At 46.5% G+C, this 19,482-nt stretch overlaps 1 protein-coding gene across 4 annotated transcripts in view; it reads right to left on the bottom strand.

Annotated features, from left to right (window-relative positions):
- BTBD10 (BTB domain containing 10) overlaps positions 1–19,482 on the bottom strand; it is a 215,346-nt gene that overhangs the window by 52,438 nt on the left and 143,426 nt on the right. For all 4 annotated transcript variants that reach the window (XM_078680908.1, XM_078680909.1, XM_078680906.1 and 1 more), the window contains exons 4-5: positions 16,605–16,707; positions 775–895 (exon numbers count right to left, since the gene is read on the bottom strand). In XM_078680908.1, the coding sequence (XP_078537034.1) occupies positions 775–895; positions 16,605–16,707 (224 nt within the window). The remainder of the gene's footprint in view (positions 1–774; positions 896–16,604; positions 16,708–19,482) is intronic.

Below are 19,482 nucleotides of genomic sequence, written 5' to 3'. Positions count from 1 at the left end.
TTCCGTCCATCTTTTCGTGTTGCTAGAGTCACCCTAAGAGGGAATGGTATTCCCAGTGTGGGTCCTGTGCTCGCCATGTCACTGAATTCAAGCTAGCCTAGCTGATGAGGGGTGATATCCTGAAACCGGTCCAAGAATGCTTGTTTTCCGGTCCAAGAAGGACCTGGCCTGGCAGTTCGGGCTGGACTGTTGCCATGGGGAGCAGGGTCAAGGCAGATTTGCACATGGAAACAATGGATTTAACGCGCATCTGTGGCTGGGAATGTTTGACAATGTTCAGCATTCCGTCCATCATCTTTTTGAATTGCTAAAACTTCCTGAGACATAGGCACACAATGGGATTGAGGGTCCCTATAGTTATCCAAGTGGAGTGTTATGCCAGAGTGTATAAGGAACCTAAACAAATCTAGAAGTCCCACTGCATTTTGTACAGTCTTCCTGTAAAGAATGTTTTTTTTTTATCTGCACTGTAATCTAAAATCAGTTTGGAAAGGGACCTCTCCTAGTTGTGCCTCTGAGAAACTGAATCAATCCTGAAACAAAACAATTTTGAGCCATTTTATTCTACATTCTGTCCACACCTCCCAAGGTATAAACTTAACCAAAGCAGTGAAACGCCCCCAACCTAATCTATAGCACAACACGGTAAAAAGTTCACATTTTCTTTTAACTCCTATTTCTCCATTGTTCAAGACTGTGAAATGCATGAGGCTGGCGTATTTAGAAGTGTAGCTATAAATTAAATAATTTGTTTTTAAAAACAAGCATACTTACTGAGATCTCTACATTTGATAGTGCTATATTCAAACGAGATACAAAGATAGTCACAGGCTTCTCTTAGTTCAGGAATAGATATTCCATCTGGGCATCGGATTATTCCAGTCTTGTAGTAATCCTTTTGAAATTAAAAACAAGCATACAATAGATTAAATTCTAAAACGAAACAGTTCATGAAAAACAAGTGTAAGCAACCTGTTTCTGTAACTAGTTTTCCATAGAACCATTTATTATTTCAAAGGGCTAAATATTTTTGAAAATATGCTTGCGAAAAGTCAGGTACAATAGTGATCAATTATCAACAAGTTCAGAGCTAATAATGCTCAGATGTGGATTAGATTGGTAGGCCGGTCCATTTATAAACTATGATAAAGAAATATTCTTCTCTTCGGGGACTTTCAGGTTCAGAAAATGCTCAGACGTGCAGCTATGCCCGAATCGCCACATGTTGTTCACACAGATGAAAATGTATGTTTGTGTAGGAGAATCTGTGAAGGACCGGTGTAGGCTAGAGTGAGTTATTTTCTTCGTATGTGTGCGTAGTTCTCAGTGGAAAGAAGTCTTTGGTGACTAAATGATCCTGTGTGCCTAAAATCTGGGTTCTGCATTTTTTCCTTCATTTTGGTATTTTATTTTTACATGTTGCAGATCGGGGAAAAACGACTTGTTTTAAATATGCAATTATTTCTTTGCTTTCACTGCTGCTTTTGCATGCTTCACACACACAAGTTAAACTTGGGCCTTCACTAACCCATGCTTGCAGTCAAAGTCACGGTATCTTACAAAGAAAGTGGTCCTGGGGAACCTTTAGGGAGGCAAAGTAGACTAAGATAGCATTTGTCCTGGAGAAGGCCATCAACCTCCAACTCACAGAACACCTGGAGAAAAACAACCTTCTTGATCTTTTACAGTCACGCTTCAGATCCAACCACAACACCAAGACAGCGCTGATCACTGCGAGGAATGACATTCACACCCTAATGGACAGAGGAGAATCCGCCATCCTGCTCGACCTATCCACAGCCCTCAACACAGTCTCCCACCACACTCCCATCAATTGCCGAATACAGATCTTAATAACAGACAACGGTCTCAAACGGACTTTTTATTTAAGTAGACTTCGCGCCTAAGTTGCTTAATTCATCGGCACATATTTTCTTTATACATTTATACCATTTTCTTAATGAATTATAAATATTTCAACATGTCCAGGTTTGACACACTACATGGAATGAGTTAGACAACACATTTAAAACAAATAAACACAATTTGTATGCACCCGAAGGTGTCCCAAAAAATTCTAAACAATGAAAATGCAAAATATTATACATAACATTTCGTGGCAACAGTACACCAGTTCTTTCTCCACCAAAACAGTCATCTCCGAAAATTCAATCACAATGTGTTAGGACTGTGCTCACAAGGAATATTTTTCGAGGAATAGTTACTTTGCTTCAAGTGGGCACCACTCAGATGTGCACTGTTAGTTCTATACCCCTTTGTGAGTGCTATGCCATATACTATTAGATGGTGAAAGCAGACGCATTTCTGGATGGCATACTTCTTCACCAGACACACCCAGAAAGTCCAACTCGCCCTCTTCACATTACTTGCAAAACAACATCTGCTGCGTACCACAAGGTTCATCCCTCAGACCTACCCTACCCTCTTTAACATCTACAGGATACCACTTGCGGACACTGTCAAATCTCACCACATCAACATCATCTCCTATGCCAACGACACCCAGCTTGTCTCATCACTCTCAGCCAACCCCACCTCAGCAAAAACCAACTTTCACCACGGTATGAAGAACATCTCATCCTGAATGAGGGACACCTGCCTCAAGCTAAACACAGACATTTTATTGGTCTGAAATTGTTTAGTTAATTTCACACCTGACAGGCAATACAATGGTCTAGAACCCCAAGATTTGCCTTTTAGGCTTCACGGTCCACAGAAAAAAAAAAGAACAGGCTGAAGTGTAAAATCATTGACCTGGCACTAGTTCCAACAATGGAGTAGGCCACTTTCTGAGAGGATTGAGGATAAAAGTATAGCTTCATCTAGGCAATAGAGACTAGTGGCATGTCATCACAGCTAATAGACTAAGCCATTATACTCCTAAAATTGGCTGCAAAGGATAACAGCAGAACCCCTTAATTGATGTGTTAAGGACTTAATTGCAAGACTAGGCAACCTCATGTTTTGACAAAGGAATTACGTCATCCAGTGTCCGCTTTTAGCATAAACTCGTGGAGCCTAATTGCTGCCAAGACTGCTGTTTGCCCGTTTCCCCTGCTACAGGAGTAGCATTGCTCTTTGTTAAAGTGCCGCTGAGAGACCTGTACCAACGCGAGGCCGCAGAGGAGGACGAGGCGCTGGCCCCGGGACTGCTGTTTGCCCGTTTCCCCTGCTACAGGAGTAGCATTGCTCTTTGTTAAAGTGCCGCTGAGAGACCTGTACCAACGCGAGGCCGCAGAGGAGGACGAGGCGCTGGCCCCGGGACTGCGAGGACCAGCAAACACCATCTCCAGCTGGTCCTCTTCCCGTGAGCGCCGCGCCCCCTTCCAGTGCCCCGCCCCCAGCCTAGCACTACAACTGCTCGCGGCACCCGCTTCGCGGGTGCCACTCGTGGAGCCTAATTGCTGCCAAGACTGCTGTTTGCCCGTTTCCCCTGCTACAGGAGTAGCATTGCTCTTTGTTAAAGTGCCGCTGAGAGACCTGTACCAACGCGAGGCCGCAGAGGAGGACGAGGCGCTGGCCCCGGGACTGCGAGGACCAGCAAACACCATCTCCAGCTGGTCCTCTTCCCGTGAGCGCCGCGCCCCCTTCCAGTGCCCCGCCCCCAGCCTAGCACTACAACTGCTCGCGGCACCCGCTTCGCGGGTGCCACACGTGGAGCCTAATTGCTGCCAAGACTGCTGTTTGCCCGTTTCCCCTGCTACAGGAGTAGCATTGCTCTTTGTTAAAGTGCCGCTGAGAGACCTGTACCAACGCGAGGCCGCAGAGGAGGACGAGGCGCTGGCCCCGGGACTGCGAGGACCAGCAAACACCATCTCCAGCTGGTCCTCTTCCCGTGAGCGCCGCGCCCCCCTCCAGTGCCCCGCCCCCAGCCTAGCACTACAACTGCTCGCGGCACCCGCTTCGCGGGTGCCACTCGTGGAGCCTAATTGCTGCCAAGAATGCTGTTTGCCCGTTTCCCCTGCTACAGGAGTAGCATTGCTCTTTGTTAAAGTGCCGCTGAGAGACCTGTACCAACGCGAGGCCGCAGAGGAGGACAAGGCGCTGGCCCCGGGACTGCGAGGACCAGCAAACACCATCTCCAGCTGGTCCTCTTCCCGTGAGCGCCGCGCCCCGCCCCCAGCCTAGCACTACAACTGCTCGCGGCACCCGCTTCGCGGGTGCCACTCGTGGAGCCTAATTGCTGCCAAGACTGCTGTTTGCCCGTTTCCCCTGCTACAGGAGTAGCATTGCTCTTTGTTAAAGTGCCGCTGAGAGACCTGTACCAACGCGAGGCCGCAGAGGAGGACGAGGCGCTGGCCCCGGGACTGCGAGGACCAGCAAACACCATCTCCAGCTGGTCCTCTTCCCGTGAGCGCCGCGCCCCCTTCCAGTGCCACGCCCCCATAACCTCGCACTCCACATAAGCGCCATCTTGACCGCGCATCGCGGGACGTGCGCGGGGCGAACACCGGGGCGAAGCCCGGGCAAAGGGCGGGCCCGTTGTTGCCCGTTAGTGCCCGATAGAGACCGGACCGGGCCATCTCCTTTCCATCACTGAACTTGAAATCAGGTAACATCATGCCACCAAAAACAAGGAGCACCACTAAGCCAAAATCCAAACACGCACAGGAGGTTGCACAAGTAACAGGTCCTATCGACCTATTCATTTCGCGGGTCCATGAGACAATAAACCAGAGTATAGCCCTCATGGAAAAGAGAGTGTCATTAGATCTCATGACCGCAAATGCGAAGCGTTCCTCCCTGGGTGCTATAGCAAACGCTACCTCTCCCATTCATCTTAGCACACAGAATTGTTCTCTTCCAATGACTTTATTAGCTACAGAATCAAATACAGTACCGTCGGTAGTTAATCTCTCCGTCACACAGTCTGAGTCAGATCTTTCCGTAACATTTGACGACCTGGAAACCACTCCTGACTTAGCCGTTTCCCATACTCAGGGGGCCGCCCAGCTAAACGATAACTCGTTCCAACAAGATGAAAGGGAAGGAGCAATCTCAAATAAACATCCACAAATCACTGAAGAATTAGGAACTAATATCTCGAGCTCAGAACACCCGATAACTCATCCAAATCCCACTACGTCACATAGCACACTACTTCTCCCAGTAACCGACCAACCACACAAGGCAATTTCAACTGACCATCTCGAAAACCAATGTAAAACTTGCAGAATCACCTCGCAAGTCCTTACCACAACGAAAGATCTACTATACCAATACCTAAAGCCTATCCAACTCAGCATTAGGAATCTTGAAGCTCAGCTATCTGTAATCTCGGCGATCCTTCTAGACACAAACACCCGTATAGATACAAAGGGTCCGCGGAATGTCTCACAGCCACCTAAAAAACAACATCAAGAGCAATTACAGAAAACAGTGAAATATGCTAATCCAACGCCTTTAGCACAGAAAAATCACAAACATAGTACTTCACTCCCAAAGGCGGTAGCCAAAGCGCCCCAACCCCAGAGAGAGAAACCTCCTCCTATATCCACCCAGCAAACAGTAAATGTAGATCCAGACATGACAGATACCCCAGGTCCGTTGACAAATACAGACTCCAGTAGAGCCTGCCCAGAAAAAAGGGCTGAAATTTTTCCATCGAAACCATTGCCCTCTCAACTGACTCCTAAAAACACATCCAAAAAACCGGTAGCAACTAGACGCCCTGCCCACTTGCCTCCGGAAGCCACCCCATACACAATAGTCCTCACAGGTGTACCCGAGTTAACAGATGACACACCCGAAACAGCATGGTCACTTAAGAACAAGGCCATGCAGTGGTTAAGCATCAACAGACCTCTCGAATCCCACCTATCCGGAGGGGTCACTACAGCCCGCAGGGTAGCCTGGATAGGCAAAACTACAAAAACAAACCGCGGAGATTGCATTATTGTAACATGTAGAGATCCCTCAACAGTGGACTACATCTGTGCCTGGCCTCAGCTCGAAAAAAAAGGGGGGATTGACGCTTGTCATCTCTCCTTTTTCTATCCCCCAGCTAAACAACAACGCAACCCCCCACCTTGGTCATGGCACCAGTTCCCTAAAGAACCTTGGAACCAAGAGCCATGGTATCAAGTGCCATGGAAACAGACGGAATATTCATATGACTATGAAGGTAGGGGTGGACCGAGAAATAGGCCCAGAGAACACCAGAGGCCCTACTGGCAAGAAAGACCTTATCAAACCTACGAAGGCTGGCAGGGCCTCCCAACTCGAAACCGTTTTGATTGTCTCGAAATGGTCGATTGACCACTCAGGGACAAAACGTGCCATCAGCAAGTCACAGCCATTGAAGTTTCATCTGAATATTCCTGTGTCAAAACACGACAAACACCAAGCATCACGTCTGCTAACAACTTGATAAGACCAGCACCCATCATGACGGAACCCTCAACCCTGAGACTTGCCATCGCTTACTGGAATGTTGCAGGTCTAAACACAAAAATAACTTCCTCATCATGGCTGGATACAGCAAAGAGTCACCAAATTCTGTGTCTACAAGAGACCTGGTGTACAACACCACTCCATTTAGCTGGCTACAAAACTTTCTTCACTCTAGCACTATCAGGTACTATGGGCAGACCCAAAGGTGGTCTCATGACCTACATTTCCAATACCCTCCCCCTCACCGTGAAACTGTTAAAGGAAACACCCGTCTTCCAAATCGTACAAATCACACAGACAACAGCATCGAAAGGAAATCTATATCTTCTCATAAACTACTACAATAACTCACGTCCTCTGGAATGTTGCTCACATCTAGACGTGATAGGCACATACTTATCTTCATTCCAAAAAATCAACAATAATCGCACAATCTACTTCATCTGGGGTGGAGATTTCAATCTCACACTGTGCCCAAAGCACAAAAACGGGAACTGCGGGCTTTATAACGAACTTGGAAACCCCATTGCACACTTTGTGCACACCATAGGTGGTAACAAATTAAACGAAATTCTGTTTACTCTAGATCTTGACTTTGTAAACGAACTAGTGATCCCGGAACAGGCTTTTCTACCCACCTTTCATGGGCGAGGATGTTCGTCTACCATAGACTATATTCTAGCCTCAAACTCGTATAAAGGGCAATTAAGCAACTACAAGATTGGGTCTAATCCAATCAGCGACCACTACCCACTTAGTGTGGAAATACACATAAAACAAGTCGAGATACTCCCCATAAAATCTAGTTCCCTCGATCAACAGTCGCTGGCGTTGAAGAAGTTGAACGGATATGCAATTAAATGGACTAAGACCGACCCGAAAGAGATGACTCAAAGGATCCTCGAAAAAACACATCTGGTTAACCAACTGTTTGTCCCCTGTGACACCCCCAGAACTAATTGTCACCTCTTTTCATAACATCCAGGTTGCAATAAGGGACGAGCTATTCATTAATCCAAAAAATAAGCCCAGACTTCGCACCACGAGATGGTTTGATTCCGCCTGTCGGAAGGCCCTCACATCTCTCAAAGAAGCCTTACACCAGCAACCGAGAGATCCTCAAAAAATTTCCCAATTGAGGAAAAAGTACAATACTGCTCGAAAAAACTGTAAAAAACAGATTAAGCAAGACCTATGGCTCCGATTACATGAGACTGCACTAAGGAAAGACAGTACTGCCTTCTGGCAGACCATAAGATCGCCATTCTTGACCAACACCAGTGATCTCGACCATCTCGACGTGGCAATAACTGAGAACGACTGGGTCTCTCATTTTTCAAAAATCTTTGAAATACCATCAGATGTCGTACCAACAATCCAAATGGATGAACCCGATCTGGTTAAGAGTAACATCTACCCAATCAACCTACGTTTTAGTCTAAATGAGGTTAGAAAGGCAATTAAGGCTTCAAAAACAGGCAAGGCTCCGGGTCCAGATGGGGTCCCCATGGATTTGTTTCTATATGACATCGATTATTGGTCGAAAATAATTACACGGGTCATGGATGCAGTAGTTTCAATCGGTCTCTTCCCCTCATGGTCAACATCAACACTACTGCCTATTTTCAAGAAAGGGGACCGAAACGACCCTGCGTGCTATAGGCTGATCTCCCTTCTGGATTCCACTGGCAAGATTGCAGGCCGAATACTCCTGGACCGACTACAATCCTGGGCCCGGGAGAATAACATCATCACGGATCTGCAATATGGTTTCCAGAAGGGGCTCGGAACGGTTGAGCAGGCCCTAAATCTCGTCCTCCTGGCCGGAAAGTACGCGCGCGCTAAAGGAGGCAACATCTTCCTGGTCTATGTAGACTTAAGCGCGGCGTTCGACTGCGTACAACACGCTAAGCTTTGGCAGATCCTAGCGCACCTCGGAGTGGATCCACCTTTATTAGCCTTCCTAAGAGAACTATACACCAAAGCAGAAGGCCGAGTTCGATTTGGCACCGGCGGTGAACTTTCACGACCCTTTAAAATCTCGAGAGGAGTAAGGCAAGGATGTGTACTGGCTCCCTTCCTGTTCAACCTATATACAAACGGGCTTGAGCAGGCTATGCTGGAAGGGAGCCAGGACCTCCCGCAGATAGACCACCGCCCGATACCCATCCTCCTGTACGCCGACGACTCTGTAATTCTTGCACGGACTTCTAACCAACTCCAGCTGCAGCTTAATAAGTATGTGAGTTTCATGGATTCACTTGGCCTTAAAGTTAATATCAAAAAGACTTTTACAATGAACATTGGCCCAAGGCCAAGAGTCTCCAAGCCCATACTTATAAACAACACCAGATTAGAAAAAACACCTGTGTACCCATACTTGGGCATCCTAGTGGACGACACAATGACCTGGCGCAAGGCAGTGGAAGCTAGAAATCTTAATTTTCGCCGCGCTACCTCAGCATTAACTTTTTTCAAGAAAACTAGGCAAACCAGCCCCAGCGGAATTGCTAACTATATACTATGCAAAATGCCACAGTGTGGCTACCTACGGAGCAGGTATCTGGGGCTATGGATGTATTGATCAATTCCAGGTCACCGAAAACGACTTTATAAAATACATTCTATCTCTCCCCCAAAGTTCCCCGATCTTAGCCTCGCATCGGGAACTTGGGATGGAATATATTGTTGACTCCATACGAAGCCAGCCCATTTTATTGTGGCAGCGAATATGGTGTAATCCCGAAAGTCACATTACCCGCTCCCTTATTTCCGACTGTCTTGGCCTAGCGCATTGGCGGAAAATTCCGTGGCTGAATTATATTTATAAATTCTTTGTAGATCTTGACTGTGAGCACTACTTCCTCGAACCACCCTCAATTGAAGACATCTCGAAGAAACAGTTGAAACGAATATGTATGGGCCATCTAAGGGAACTCCGCAATCAAGCAGAGATCACTAAAATTCAAAATGAAAGAATTTGTAAACTGCAGATAGGGAAACTTATTCAGCCCTATTTAACATACTTCTTATCGAACTATGAAAAGCTCCTAATTACAAGGCTCCGGTTTGATCTTTTCTATCGACTGGTCTCATTTCCGGAAACGAAGAACTGGTCCCGTAATCTAATGAGCTGTCCCTGCGATGGAGTTTCTGCACTATCTACGATTCATGTAGTCCTTTTCTGCAAATATTACAGATCAGCAAGAAAAACATGGATCATTCCTATTCTCCGATCTAATGGACTTAGACAATCGCATTCAGCACTTTACCATTTACAATCCCCGAAATCTCCACAAGAAGCGAAATTGATAGCTACCTTTCTTAAAGTAGTTATATCAACACGTCGCAAAGTTTCTAACTAAACATGTATTTGTTTTTCAATTTAGAGAGACTATATTACCATCCCGAAACTCCATCTCTGTGATTTTATCTGTATACTGTTTTTTTATTTATTGATTTAAGAAAAAATCTTCTCCCTTTTTTCTTAAAAAATGTACTTTTTATGATTATATGATTCTATAATCGAATAAAAGTTTATGAAATAGAAATATGAAATACGACTAAGCCATTATACTCCTAAAATTGGCTGCAAAGGATAACAGCAGAACCCCTTAATTGATGTGTTAAGGACTTAATTGCAAGACTAGGCAACCTCATGTTTTGACAAAGGAATTACGTCATCCAGTGTCCGCTTTTAGCATAATATACTGTAGTTTGACACCATTTCCTTGTCAGAGATGAAGGCTGTGCAATGTGAACACACAAAATGAAGAAATGCATTACTTACCTGTAACAGCAGTTATCCAGTATTGGTGTCTTTCATAGATTCACATGCCTGAATCATTCCCCGTCGTCGAGACGGGAGCCTCCGGTATATAGAAAAGTAATGTCCTATAGACATACATAAAGAAAAATAGGCCTAAGGACCTCCCCTTAGTAGCCTATCCTCGTCCTTATGCAAAAAGGACCAAACTCTTAGAGCCAGCCAATCAGCTATCACCTCCCTCTAGAACCTTCCCTGCTGGAGCCTCAGTCTCTCAGATTTTCGTACGCACCAAGCTAGGTAGGCGTAAAGCAGGTAGAGAACGTGAGTCCTTCCAGGGGAGGCGGGAGGGTTGCATGTGAATCTATGAAAGACACCAATACTGGATAACTGCTGTTACAGGTAAGTAACACATTTCTTATCCAGTATTAGGGGTGTCTTTCATAGATTCACATGCCTGAATCAGAGTAGTTAGCAATACATTATGCACATGTCTGATGCAATGATGCCTTATAAGCAGTTAGATAATACACTCAGAAGCATGCGACTGTAAGCATTAGCATACATCAACATAACCAAAGAGAAGAGATGTGCATACCAGGATGGCGGGATGTAGGAAGGCTCACCTCACTGGAATAGATGTCGAAGCACCGCCTGACCCACTGCTGCGTCCTGCAGAAGCTCAACATCCAGGCAATAGTGTCTGGCGAAGGTATGCGGTGACTTCCACGTCGCTGCTCTGCATATGTCCAGAATCAGCACTCCAGCGAACAGCGCTGCTGATGTGGACATCGCTCTTGTGGAGTGTGCGTGCACCGTGGCATTCAACGGCCGGCCGGCCTTTTCATGGCAGAATGCTATCGCCGAAGATATCCACCTTGATATACTCCGTTTCGTGAGAGGGAGACCAAGCCTTGGTCTACTGTAGGCCACAAAAAGTTGTGACGACTTCCTGAAGTCTTTTGTCTTGTCCAAGTAAAACTTTATACACCTTTTGAGGTCTAAGGAGTGTAACGTCCTCTCTGCTGCAGTGGTAGGGTTTGCAAAGAAGGAACGTAGAACCACCGGTTCATTAAGGTGAAAGTCTGAAGGCACTTTTGGTATGAATTTGGGATTCATCCTCAGCACCACTCTGTCCTGTTTAAATTGCATAAATGGTTCCTGAATGGATAGAGCTTGCAACTCGCTGACTCTCCTGGCAGATGTGAGAGCGAGCAGAAGAGCTACCTTCCATGAGATGTACTTGATGGGTGCTCGATGAATGGGCTCAAAAGGATGGCTCATAAGCTGGGTGAGTACCAAGTTTAGATGCCATGTAGGTGGGATCCTTCGAGGTCTTGGATACGATCTATACAAGCCTTTGAGGAACTGTTTAATAAGCCTGCTGGACCAAAGCGAAGGGGCCTTCGAGGATCTAGTGTAGCATGAAATCGAAGCCAAATGAACCTTTATAGATGCATGCGCCAACCCTGACTCCGCCAAGTGTAGAAGGTATGGCAATATCTGTACAGGGGTAATCTGGAGAGGTGACAATTTGTGTTCCACGCACCATAAGCAAAACCGCTTCCACTTGAGGGAGTACGTTCTGTTGGTACTGTCCGCTCGTGCTTTCGCTAGGACCTCCCTGCATTCCTGTGGGATGTCTAGGTGACAGAATTCTCTGTGCTCAGGAGCCAGGCTGATAATCTGAGCGATGTTAGGTTCGGGTGTTGGATCTGTCCGTTGGACATAGTCAGCAGGTTCGGGTACTGTTTCAGACGAATCGGAGTCCTGATGGAGAGGCGATGAAGGTCCGAGAACCAGTGCTGCCTCGGCCAGAACGGGGCAATTAGGATCAGGGTACAAGGCTCTGCCTTCATCTTCCTGAGGACTCTGGGAATCATCGGGAAGGGGGGAAAAGCGTATGCAAAGACGCCGAACCAACTGATGGAAAGGGCATTTCCGAGTGACCTTTGTTGGGGACGCCAACTTGCGTAGTTTGGGCATTTGGCGTTCTCCCTGGTGGCAAAGAGGTCGATCCTTGGGATTCCCCATGCTGAGAATACCTGATCCAGTGTACCTTGGTTGAGCTCCCATTCGTGAGTGAGAGACGTCCGTCTGCTGAGTGCGTCTGCAATGGTATTGTCCTTGCCCGGGACATATTCCGCTTTGAGCGTGATCCTTTGGAGCACTAGCCAGTTCCAGATTTCTTGCGATTCGCGTGACAGAGTGAGCGAACGCGTCCCTCCCTGCTTGTTCAGGTAGTGCATCGTCGTGGTGTTGTCCGTCCTGACGAGCACCTGGGAGTTCTGGATACGTGGTAAAAAGGCCTTCAGTGCCAGGAAGACCGCTCGCAGTTCTAGAATGTTTATGTGGAATTTCTTCTCCTGCTCCGTCCATTTGCCGCTGACTTGGAGGTCCTGGAGGACCGCTCCCCAACCTTCCAGGGATGCATCCGTGGTGATCACCAAAGGTGCTGCTGGAAGGAGGAAGGGTAGGCCGGTCAACAGATTCCTGTCGTTCATCCACCATTGCAGGGTCTTGGACATTTGTGGTGTTATTCTCACTGTGTCGTCGAAAGAGCCTGTACTTTGAGTCCATTGGTATGTGAGGGCTTCTTGCAATGGGCGCATCATCCTGAGGCGGCAGTGCGGGATGAGGAGGATACAGGACGACATCATGCCTAGTAGTGATTTGAAAGTTCGAACTCTCACGGTCTTTCTCGTAGCCACAGCCGTGGCCAGAGAGACGATCTTGTGTTTCCGTTCCTTCGAAGGAAATGCTTTTACGCATTCCGTGTTCAAGGTTGCCCCCAGGAAGGAGATGCTTCTGGTCGGGGTCATGCAGGATTTCTCGAGATTGAGAGTTAATCCTAAGTGCAGAAAGAGATTGGTGCAGGCGTTGGAGGATGAGGTAGCGGCTGTCGCTGAGGGAGCTTTTACCAGCCAGTCGTCGAGGTAAGGGAAGACCTGGTGACCCATTTGACGTAGGAAGGCTGCCACAGGAGAAAGGCACTTTGTGAAAATCCGCGGCGCGGATTTGAGGCCGAACGGCAGCACTTTGAATTGGTAGTGGCGTCCTGCCACCTCGAACCTTAGGAATTTTCTGTGCCCTTTGAGTATTGGGATGTGGTAGTAGGCATCCTGGAGATCCAGGGATGTCATGAAGTCTCCTCTTTCGAGGATGCCTAGTATTTCTTGGATCGTCACCATCCTGAACGACTGACTCTTTAGGAAAGAGTTGAGGGCTCCGAGATCCAATATGGGCCTCCACTTTTTCCCCTTCTTGCGAATAAGAAAGAAGCGGGAGTAGAATCCCTGTCCTTTGTGAGACGATGGGACCATCTCAATCGCTCCCTTCTTCAACATCGCAGATATTTCCAGGAGCAAAGGCCGCAGATGTTTGTGTGGCAGCTTGCGTGGCGGTGTTGGAGGTGGGATGGTGATGAATTCCAGGGAATGGCCGAATCTTATTAGTTGTAGTACCCACCGATCTGTGGTTATGAGATGCCAATTGTGTAGGAAATGGGTCAACTTTCCTCCAATTTTGAATGAGGGAGATTGTGGCGGGACTGGCTGGAGTAATCGGTCACTGGCGTCCGCCAGCGCCCCTCCTCTGGTTCTTTCCACGGAAGTTTGATCTTCCATACGAAGTTTGGCGACTCTGCTGTTGCTTCTGCGGATACTGCGATTTATTTTGGTATGAATAGGAGGATCTATTCTGGAAGGACCCCCTGTAGGAGGGTTGACCTCTGGACCTGTTGCCTCGAAAGGACTGGTTTCTAGCCTGCAGCGTACCCAGTGCTCTAGCCGTATCGGTGTCTTTTTTGATGTTCTGGAGCGCCTCATCAATTGTGGCTCCGAAAAGATGTTCGCCGTCGAAGGGCATGTCTAGCACCTTTGTTTGAACTTCTTGTCTAAATGAAGTAGCCTTAAGCCAGCCCTGGCGCCGCAGGACTGCTGCTCCAGCTAATTGGCGAAAGCCAGTCATGGCTCCATCTATGGCACAGTCTATGATTTCCGCTGCCGAGGCTTGTCCTTCTGAGAGCAGTGCTTTGACCTCTTCCTGCATTGTATCTGGTAGCTCCGCCAAATAAGGGACTATGTCCTCCCACAGTTGGCGATTATAACGTCCCAACAGGGCTATAGAGTTGGCGACTTTGATAGTCATGGCTGACGTAGTGGTGAACCGTTTCCCGATGGTATCCAACTTTCTTCCCTCTTTGTCCGGTGGTGCTGACAAGGGAGAGGAAGGGTTGCGGGAATTCTTCTGAGCTGCCTGGGTCACCACTGAATCAGGTTTCGGGTGCCCATTGAAACAAACTGCCGCCTTGGTGGGAGCTTTGTATTTCTTGTCCAGGCCTGGGATCACCGCAGGTATGGAGGCCGGCGTAGCCATCAGTTTCTTTCCCTGGTCCCAGAGAAATTCTATAATCGGAATTGATTTAGTGATCTTTTTTGTTTGTTCTTTAAAATCATATAAGAAACATTCTGTTTCCGTTGTTTCCAATTCCATGTGGAAACGCTTTGCTGCCCGTTCCACTAACTTATGGAACCCGCCAATGTCCACTGGCGGAGGATCCGACTGGCGTGGTTGGGGTGAAGCTGGGGAGGGTGCGACATACTCGTCGTCTTCGTCCTGATCCGTGCGATCCTCAGGGACTTCGCCTTCTTCCATCTCCTCAGCTTCCTCATCTGAGGATTCCACTACTTGAGGTGAGACTGCCTCATGGGAGGCCTGCGGAGGTGGTCGCGTCTGTCGTGGGGCTGCCGGTGGAGCAGATGTAGCCGGCGTTGGGCCCCTATCCTCAACAGCCTGTGCCTCCGGGAAACGCTGCTTGTAGTCCTGGATGAGATGTTTAAGGTCATCCACGATGGACGCAGGAAGACACACCATTGGGGTCACTTCCGTCCGTACCTGCGCTTGGAAAGAGTGTTCCTGGTAGGTAAGCTCCTCCTGTTCCTCATCAGTGCTTTGGCATTTCACGTGGAGGTCTGAGATGGACATAGCCTGAGTCGTCATTTCCTCTTCCGATTCTTCACTCTGGAGAAAGTCAGAAGGTAAGTGGCTTTGTACTTTGCTTGGGGATGTCGTTTCAGGCGTGATCAGCTTCTTTGGCAATGTGCGCGGTGGTGTCGGCGGAGGCAGCGTCCATGACGACGGTTCCACTAGCTTGGACTTCTGCCATGGTTCCGCGTTGTCCCTGGTCGTAGACGACCCTCCCGTCGACGTTTTCGTCGTCGACGGCATGTCCTCCGTCGTCGGTGGCTCAAGCGACGAGATTTTCGTCGTCGATGTTTTCGTCGACGACGCGGTAGTCGACGACGTCCTCGTCGACGTCTCACTCGCCGCCGATTCGTTTCTCGTCGACGATTCATTCCTCGTCGACATCTTCTTCGTCGACGGTCTCGGCGACGAGTCTTCCGTCGACGGCGGGCTTGGGTTCCTCGTCGACGGTGTCGTCGTCGACGATGGGTTCCTCGTCGACGGTGTCATTGTCGACGGCTCCGATTTAGACGTCGATGAGCTCTTCGTCGACGGGGTCGTCGTCGACGGCCCCAATTTCGTCGTCGACGGTGTTTTAGTCGACGACGGTTTTGTCAGTATGACAGATGGGATGGGCCTACCTGCCGACGACAATGGAGTGGTCGACGTCGATGCGAGGACTGACGACGCCGTCGACACCGTCGTCGTCGTTGTGGAGACGGCGAGTGGCGTCACAGCTCTCTTTTGCGTTGAAGATGGCGTAGGCTTGGTAGAATTTGAGAAGGTAATCCTTTTTCCAAGTGAAAAAAGTAGGTTTAGAAGATATCCTGAGGAGAGCTCAGGCTGGAGACTCCCTAGCACAACGTGCGGTAGAAAATCTGAGAGACTGAGGCTCCAGCAGGGAAGGTTCTAGAGGGAGGTGATAGCTGATTGGCTGGCTCTAAGAGTTTGGTCCTTTTTGCATAAGGACGAGGATAGGCTACTAAGGGGAGGTCCTTAGGCCTATTTTTCTTTATGTATGTCTATAGGACATTACTTTTCTATATACCGGAGGCTCCCGTCTCGACGACGGGGAATGATTCAGGCATGTGAATCTATGAAAGACACCCCTAATACTGGATAAAATGAGGTTACACCTTGGTTACGTTTGATTAACAGGTATGACGCCTGCAGTAAGCTTGCTTCTAGTTTTTGCCAGCTTTGGGACCTACTACAATAACCAAGTAGCTCTACAATGTGATACTTTAAAGATGGTGATACTGTTAAGTTACTATGATTATTTGTATCTTAGTTGTAGCTCGGTAGTACCCTATTTTATCAGATAGTATTAAATCTTCAATATTGATACAAATGCCGAACTGTTTATATATGAAAATGCTAATAAAAATAGTGGTTTAGTCTGGTAGAAGGTTAAAAAAAAATCCAGTGGCAATCTTTGCCAATTTGCAGACAAACTTACCAGAATAGCACGGAACACAGTTGAGCCAATCCCTTCTGCCACTTCAAACTCTCCTTTTTCATTAGGACGTGTGAAATTGTGCTCTCTGCCTGATCCGAACATCCTGTACAACATAATCAATGTAAAAACATTACAAATGTATTTTTAAACAGCGAGTAAATTACATATATAAAATGGTCATGCTATTTTACATTTAAAGAAATACACAGAATAAGTTTGTATGACTGGCATCTACCCCACACTTGAATCCTTCTTGAACCAGAAAGTCAATACTGTATGCTATTATCAGTGGGGTGGGATGGACGGTAACGCTTTCCATACACAGGTGGAATGCAGGTTCCAGGTAGGCGAAAGAACTCAAAGCATGTTCCATAAAAGTGAAAAACAATCAGGAAGCAGTAGCCAAGTTACAAATCTTGACCCGACCTCTTTAACGTCCCGATTCTTTCACTTTCATTTACTGATTTTCTCAACGTTAAGCAAGTATACAAAGATCATGGTCATGGAGATAGAGATAGTGGGAAAGCTGCTTGAAGAATTAGTAATGTTAATGGACTGGAGCTACCAAACTCACTACACTAAAGTATATTTCACTTATTCCTGACTCTCAGATATGCCTCCTAGTCAAAGATTCTCAAGTATATTCATACTGGAAGGTTTTGAGGGGGCGGGTGGGAGGAAAGGGATGCAGCCACTACTGTAAAATAGACCCTGACCAAAACAGTTAGAGGGTTTCTAGACTAGTGCGCTGAGGTAGTTCTGGGGGTTACGTACAGCAACACCAGCTAAAACGCTGGGAAGGCATAGAGGTCTTACCCTAGTGTAAAACCTTCAACTACATAGCCAAGAAGTGGGTGAATATGATAATTCTTTGCACAAAGGGAACCCTAATCTATAAACTTGTGCATTTCACAGTCTCTGACAATTTATATCCTTTAAGGAGAATAGCACTTTGTAACCCCTTCACATCTCTGCAACTAAAACGACATAGGAGTCCGTGGAATTTGAGAACTGCTAGTTGAACTACTAGGGGATGACCAAGGAAACCAGTATCAATGGTACTCTGAGTCAGAAACACAGCAGTGTCTTCAAGCAACGTAATTTCACTGCATTGGCTTCCAGTGGATCGTAGAGTTTTGCTTAAGACCCTTTGCCTTACTCATAATGCTTTTTATGGACAGGACCCGACGGCCAGCAAACTCACGCCTGTTTTCATAAGTCCTTAAAGACCTGGATGTTCTCTGTAAAGTAAATCCTAGTACGCACGTTGTTTGTGCCTATTGGCCTGTCTGTACTATAGCGCCTTGATGCCCTTGGGCTTAGTTTGCGCTTTAAAAATTCCCCTTCATTCATACATTCATTCAATTGTGCTCAATACTAGGATGCATGATTAGTTAGAAGGTTCGATACAGGCCTTCCAAGATAAAAATTAAGTACACTTAATAAGCATAAGTTGTTTTTAAAGGCATTCTGTAAAATTAATTGAGCATTTTGTTGAAATGCACGAAACAAGCAATCTTGTACAATTCTGCTGGTTAGAGATCATGCGGGCCACAACAGGATGTAAATCCAGCCCTAGAACGATTTACTGGCAGACGACAGGAAAATGACTTTTGCCTAACATACACTTATCGACTTTCCTACTGGTTTAAACTAGTGCATTTCGTCCTGCCTGGCTCCCTCCTTTAAATCCACTGCAATTCCAGTCCGTCAGCGCTGACCTGGCTTCCATTCCCTCCTTCCAACTGGACAAAACTTTAACATTACTAGCTTGTTTGACCTCGTTTTTATTCTAATGATTTTTCCTCCCTACTGTTTCCATGTGGAGTCCCACATCTGTGTTCCTATACTAAAGTCTATGTACAACATGCTGCTTTCATTTATTTTTGGGGGGTCACCATTGAATGTTTGTTGCTTTCATTCCTGTACAATTTAGACTTGTGAATTTTGTGGTTGGGCGTGGAGACTCCTAGGACCTTCTATTATGAAGCGTAAGTACACTTCGCCCATCACTCCAAAGAGCCAAAGAGAACAAGGATACTCCAAGAGCACTCTAGTATAGCTAAATGATATTAAACATGCCCAGGAAACTTGAAGGTCACCAAGGTGAAGCTGAACATCCTATTTGTATTGCTACAAAGGCCCTAAAAAAACAACATATCTGTATTCAAGCACAAATTTTTTTTCACCACTGCGTATATATATATATATATATATATATCAGAAAAGGTCCCCACACGTAGCTTAGGAAACACACACACACACATATATATATATATATATATATATATATATAGCATTTCGAAAGCTCAAACCCAGCCAAAATGCAGCCGAGCGATGAACATGATCAAATGAAAAGCATACAGTCAGTGAATGAGTGATAGGGGGAGAGAGAGAGGTATTTTTGATTGTTACTGCATTGTGATTTAGGCTTCTTTAAAAACTTCCAAAATTGAAGCAGTCATGATTTTAAAGAGGTTTGTTCTAGATTCTGGGTGTATAGGTTATACAAAGGACTGTTAACCTGTTTTTTTCGTTTGTTTTTACAATTCTTAGTGTCCGGTCTGAAGGTGGTGTGGCAGCTGGTGTACCAAGAACCATAAGAAATCGAGATAATGTCCGCAAAATAAGCGTGGGCGTTGATCATGATGGCTTTGTAAATGATGCTGCTGGTTTTGAAGAAGGGAGCAGGAAGGACGTCTGGTTGAATGCCTCAGCCATTCACTCTTCCAAGGTCAATAAAATAAGTAGCATTTAAAATCGAGAATGTTAGTACCTTTTACTTGGCTGACTAAAATTATGCATACAACTGTGGTAATAAACACCACCATATAAGTCCATTATGTTGACTAAGGAATGAAAAAAAGGTCTGCATTTC

The sequence above is a fragment of the Lissotriton helveticus genome, chromosome 3_1, assembly GCF_964261635.1.
Source record: "Lissotriton helveticus chromosome 3_1, aLisHel1.1, whole genome shotgun sequence".
Lineage (NCBI taxonomy): Eukaryota > Metazoa > Chordata > Amphibia > Caudata > Salamandridae > Lissotriton > Lissotriton helveticus.
This window is presented reverse-complemented; position numbering and strand designations above follow the sequence as displayed.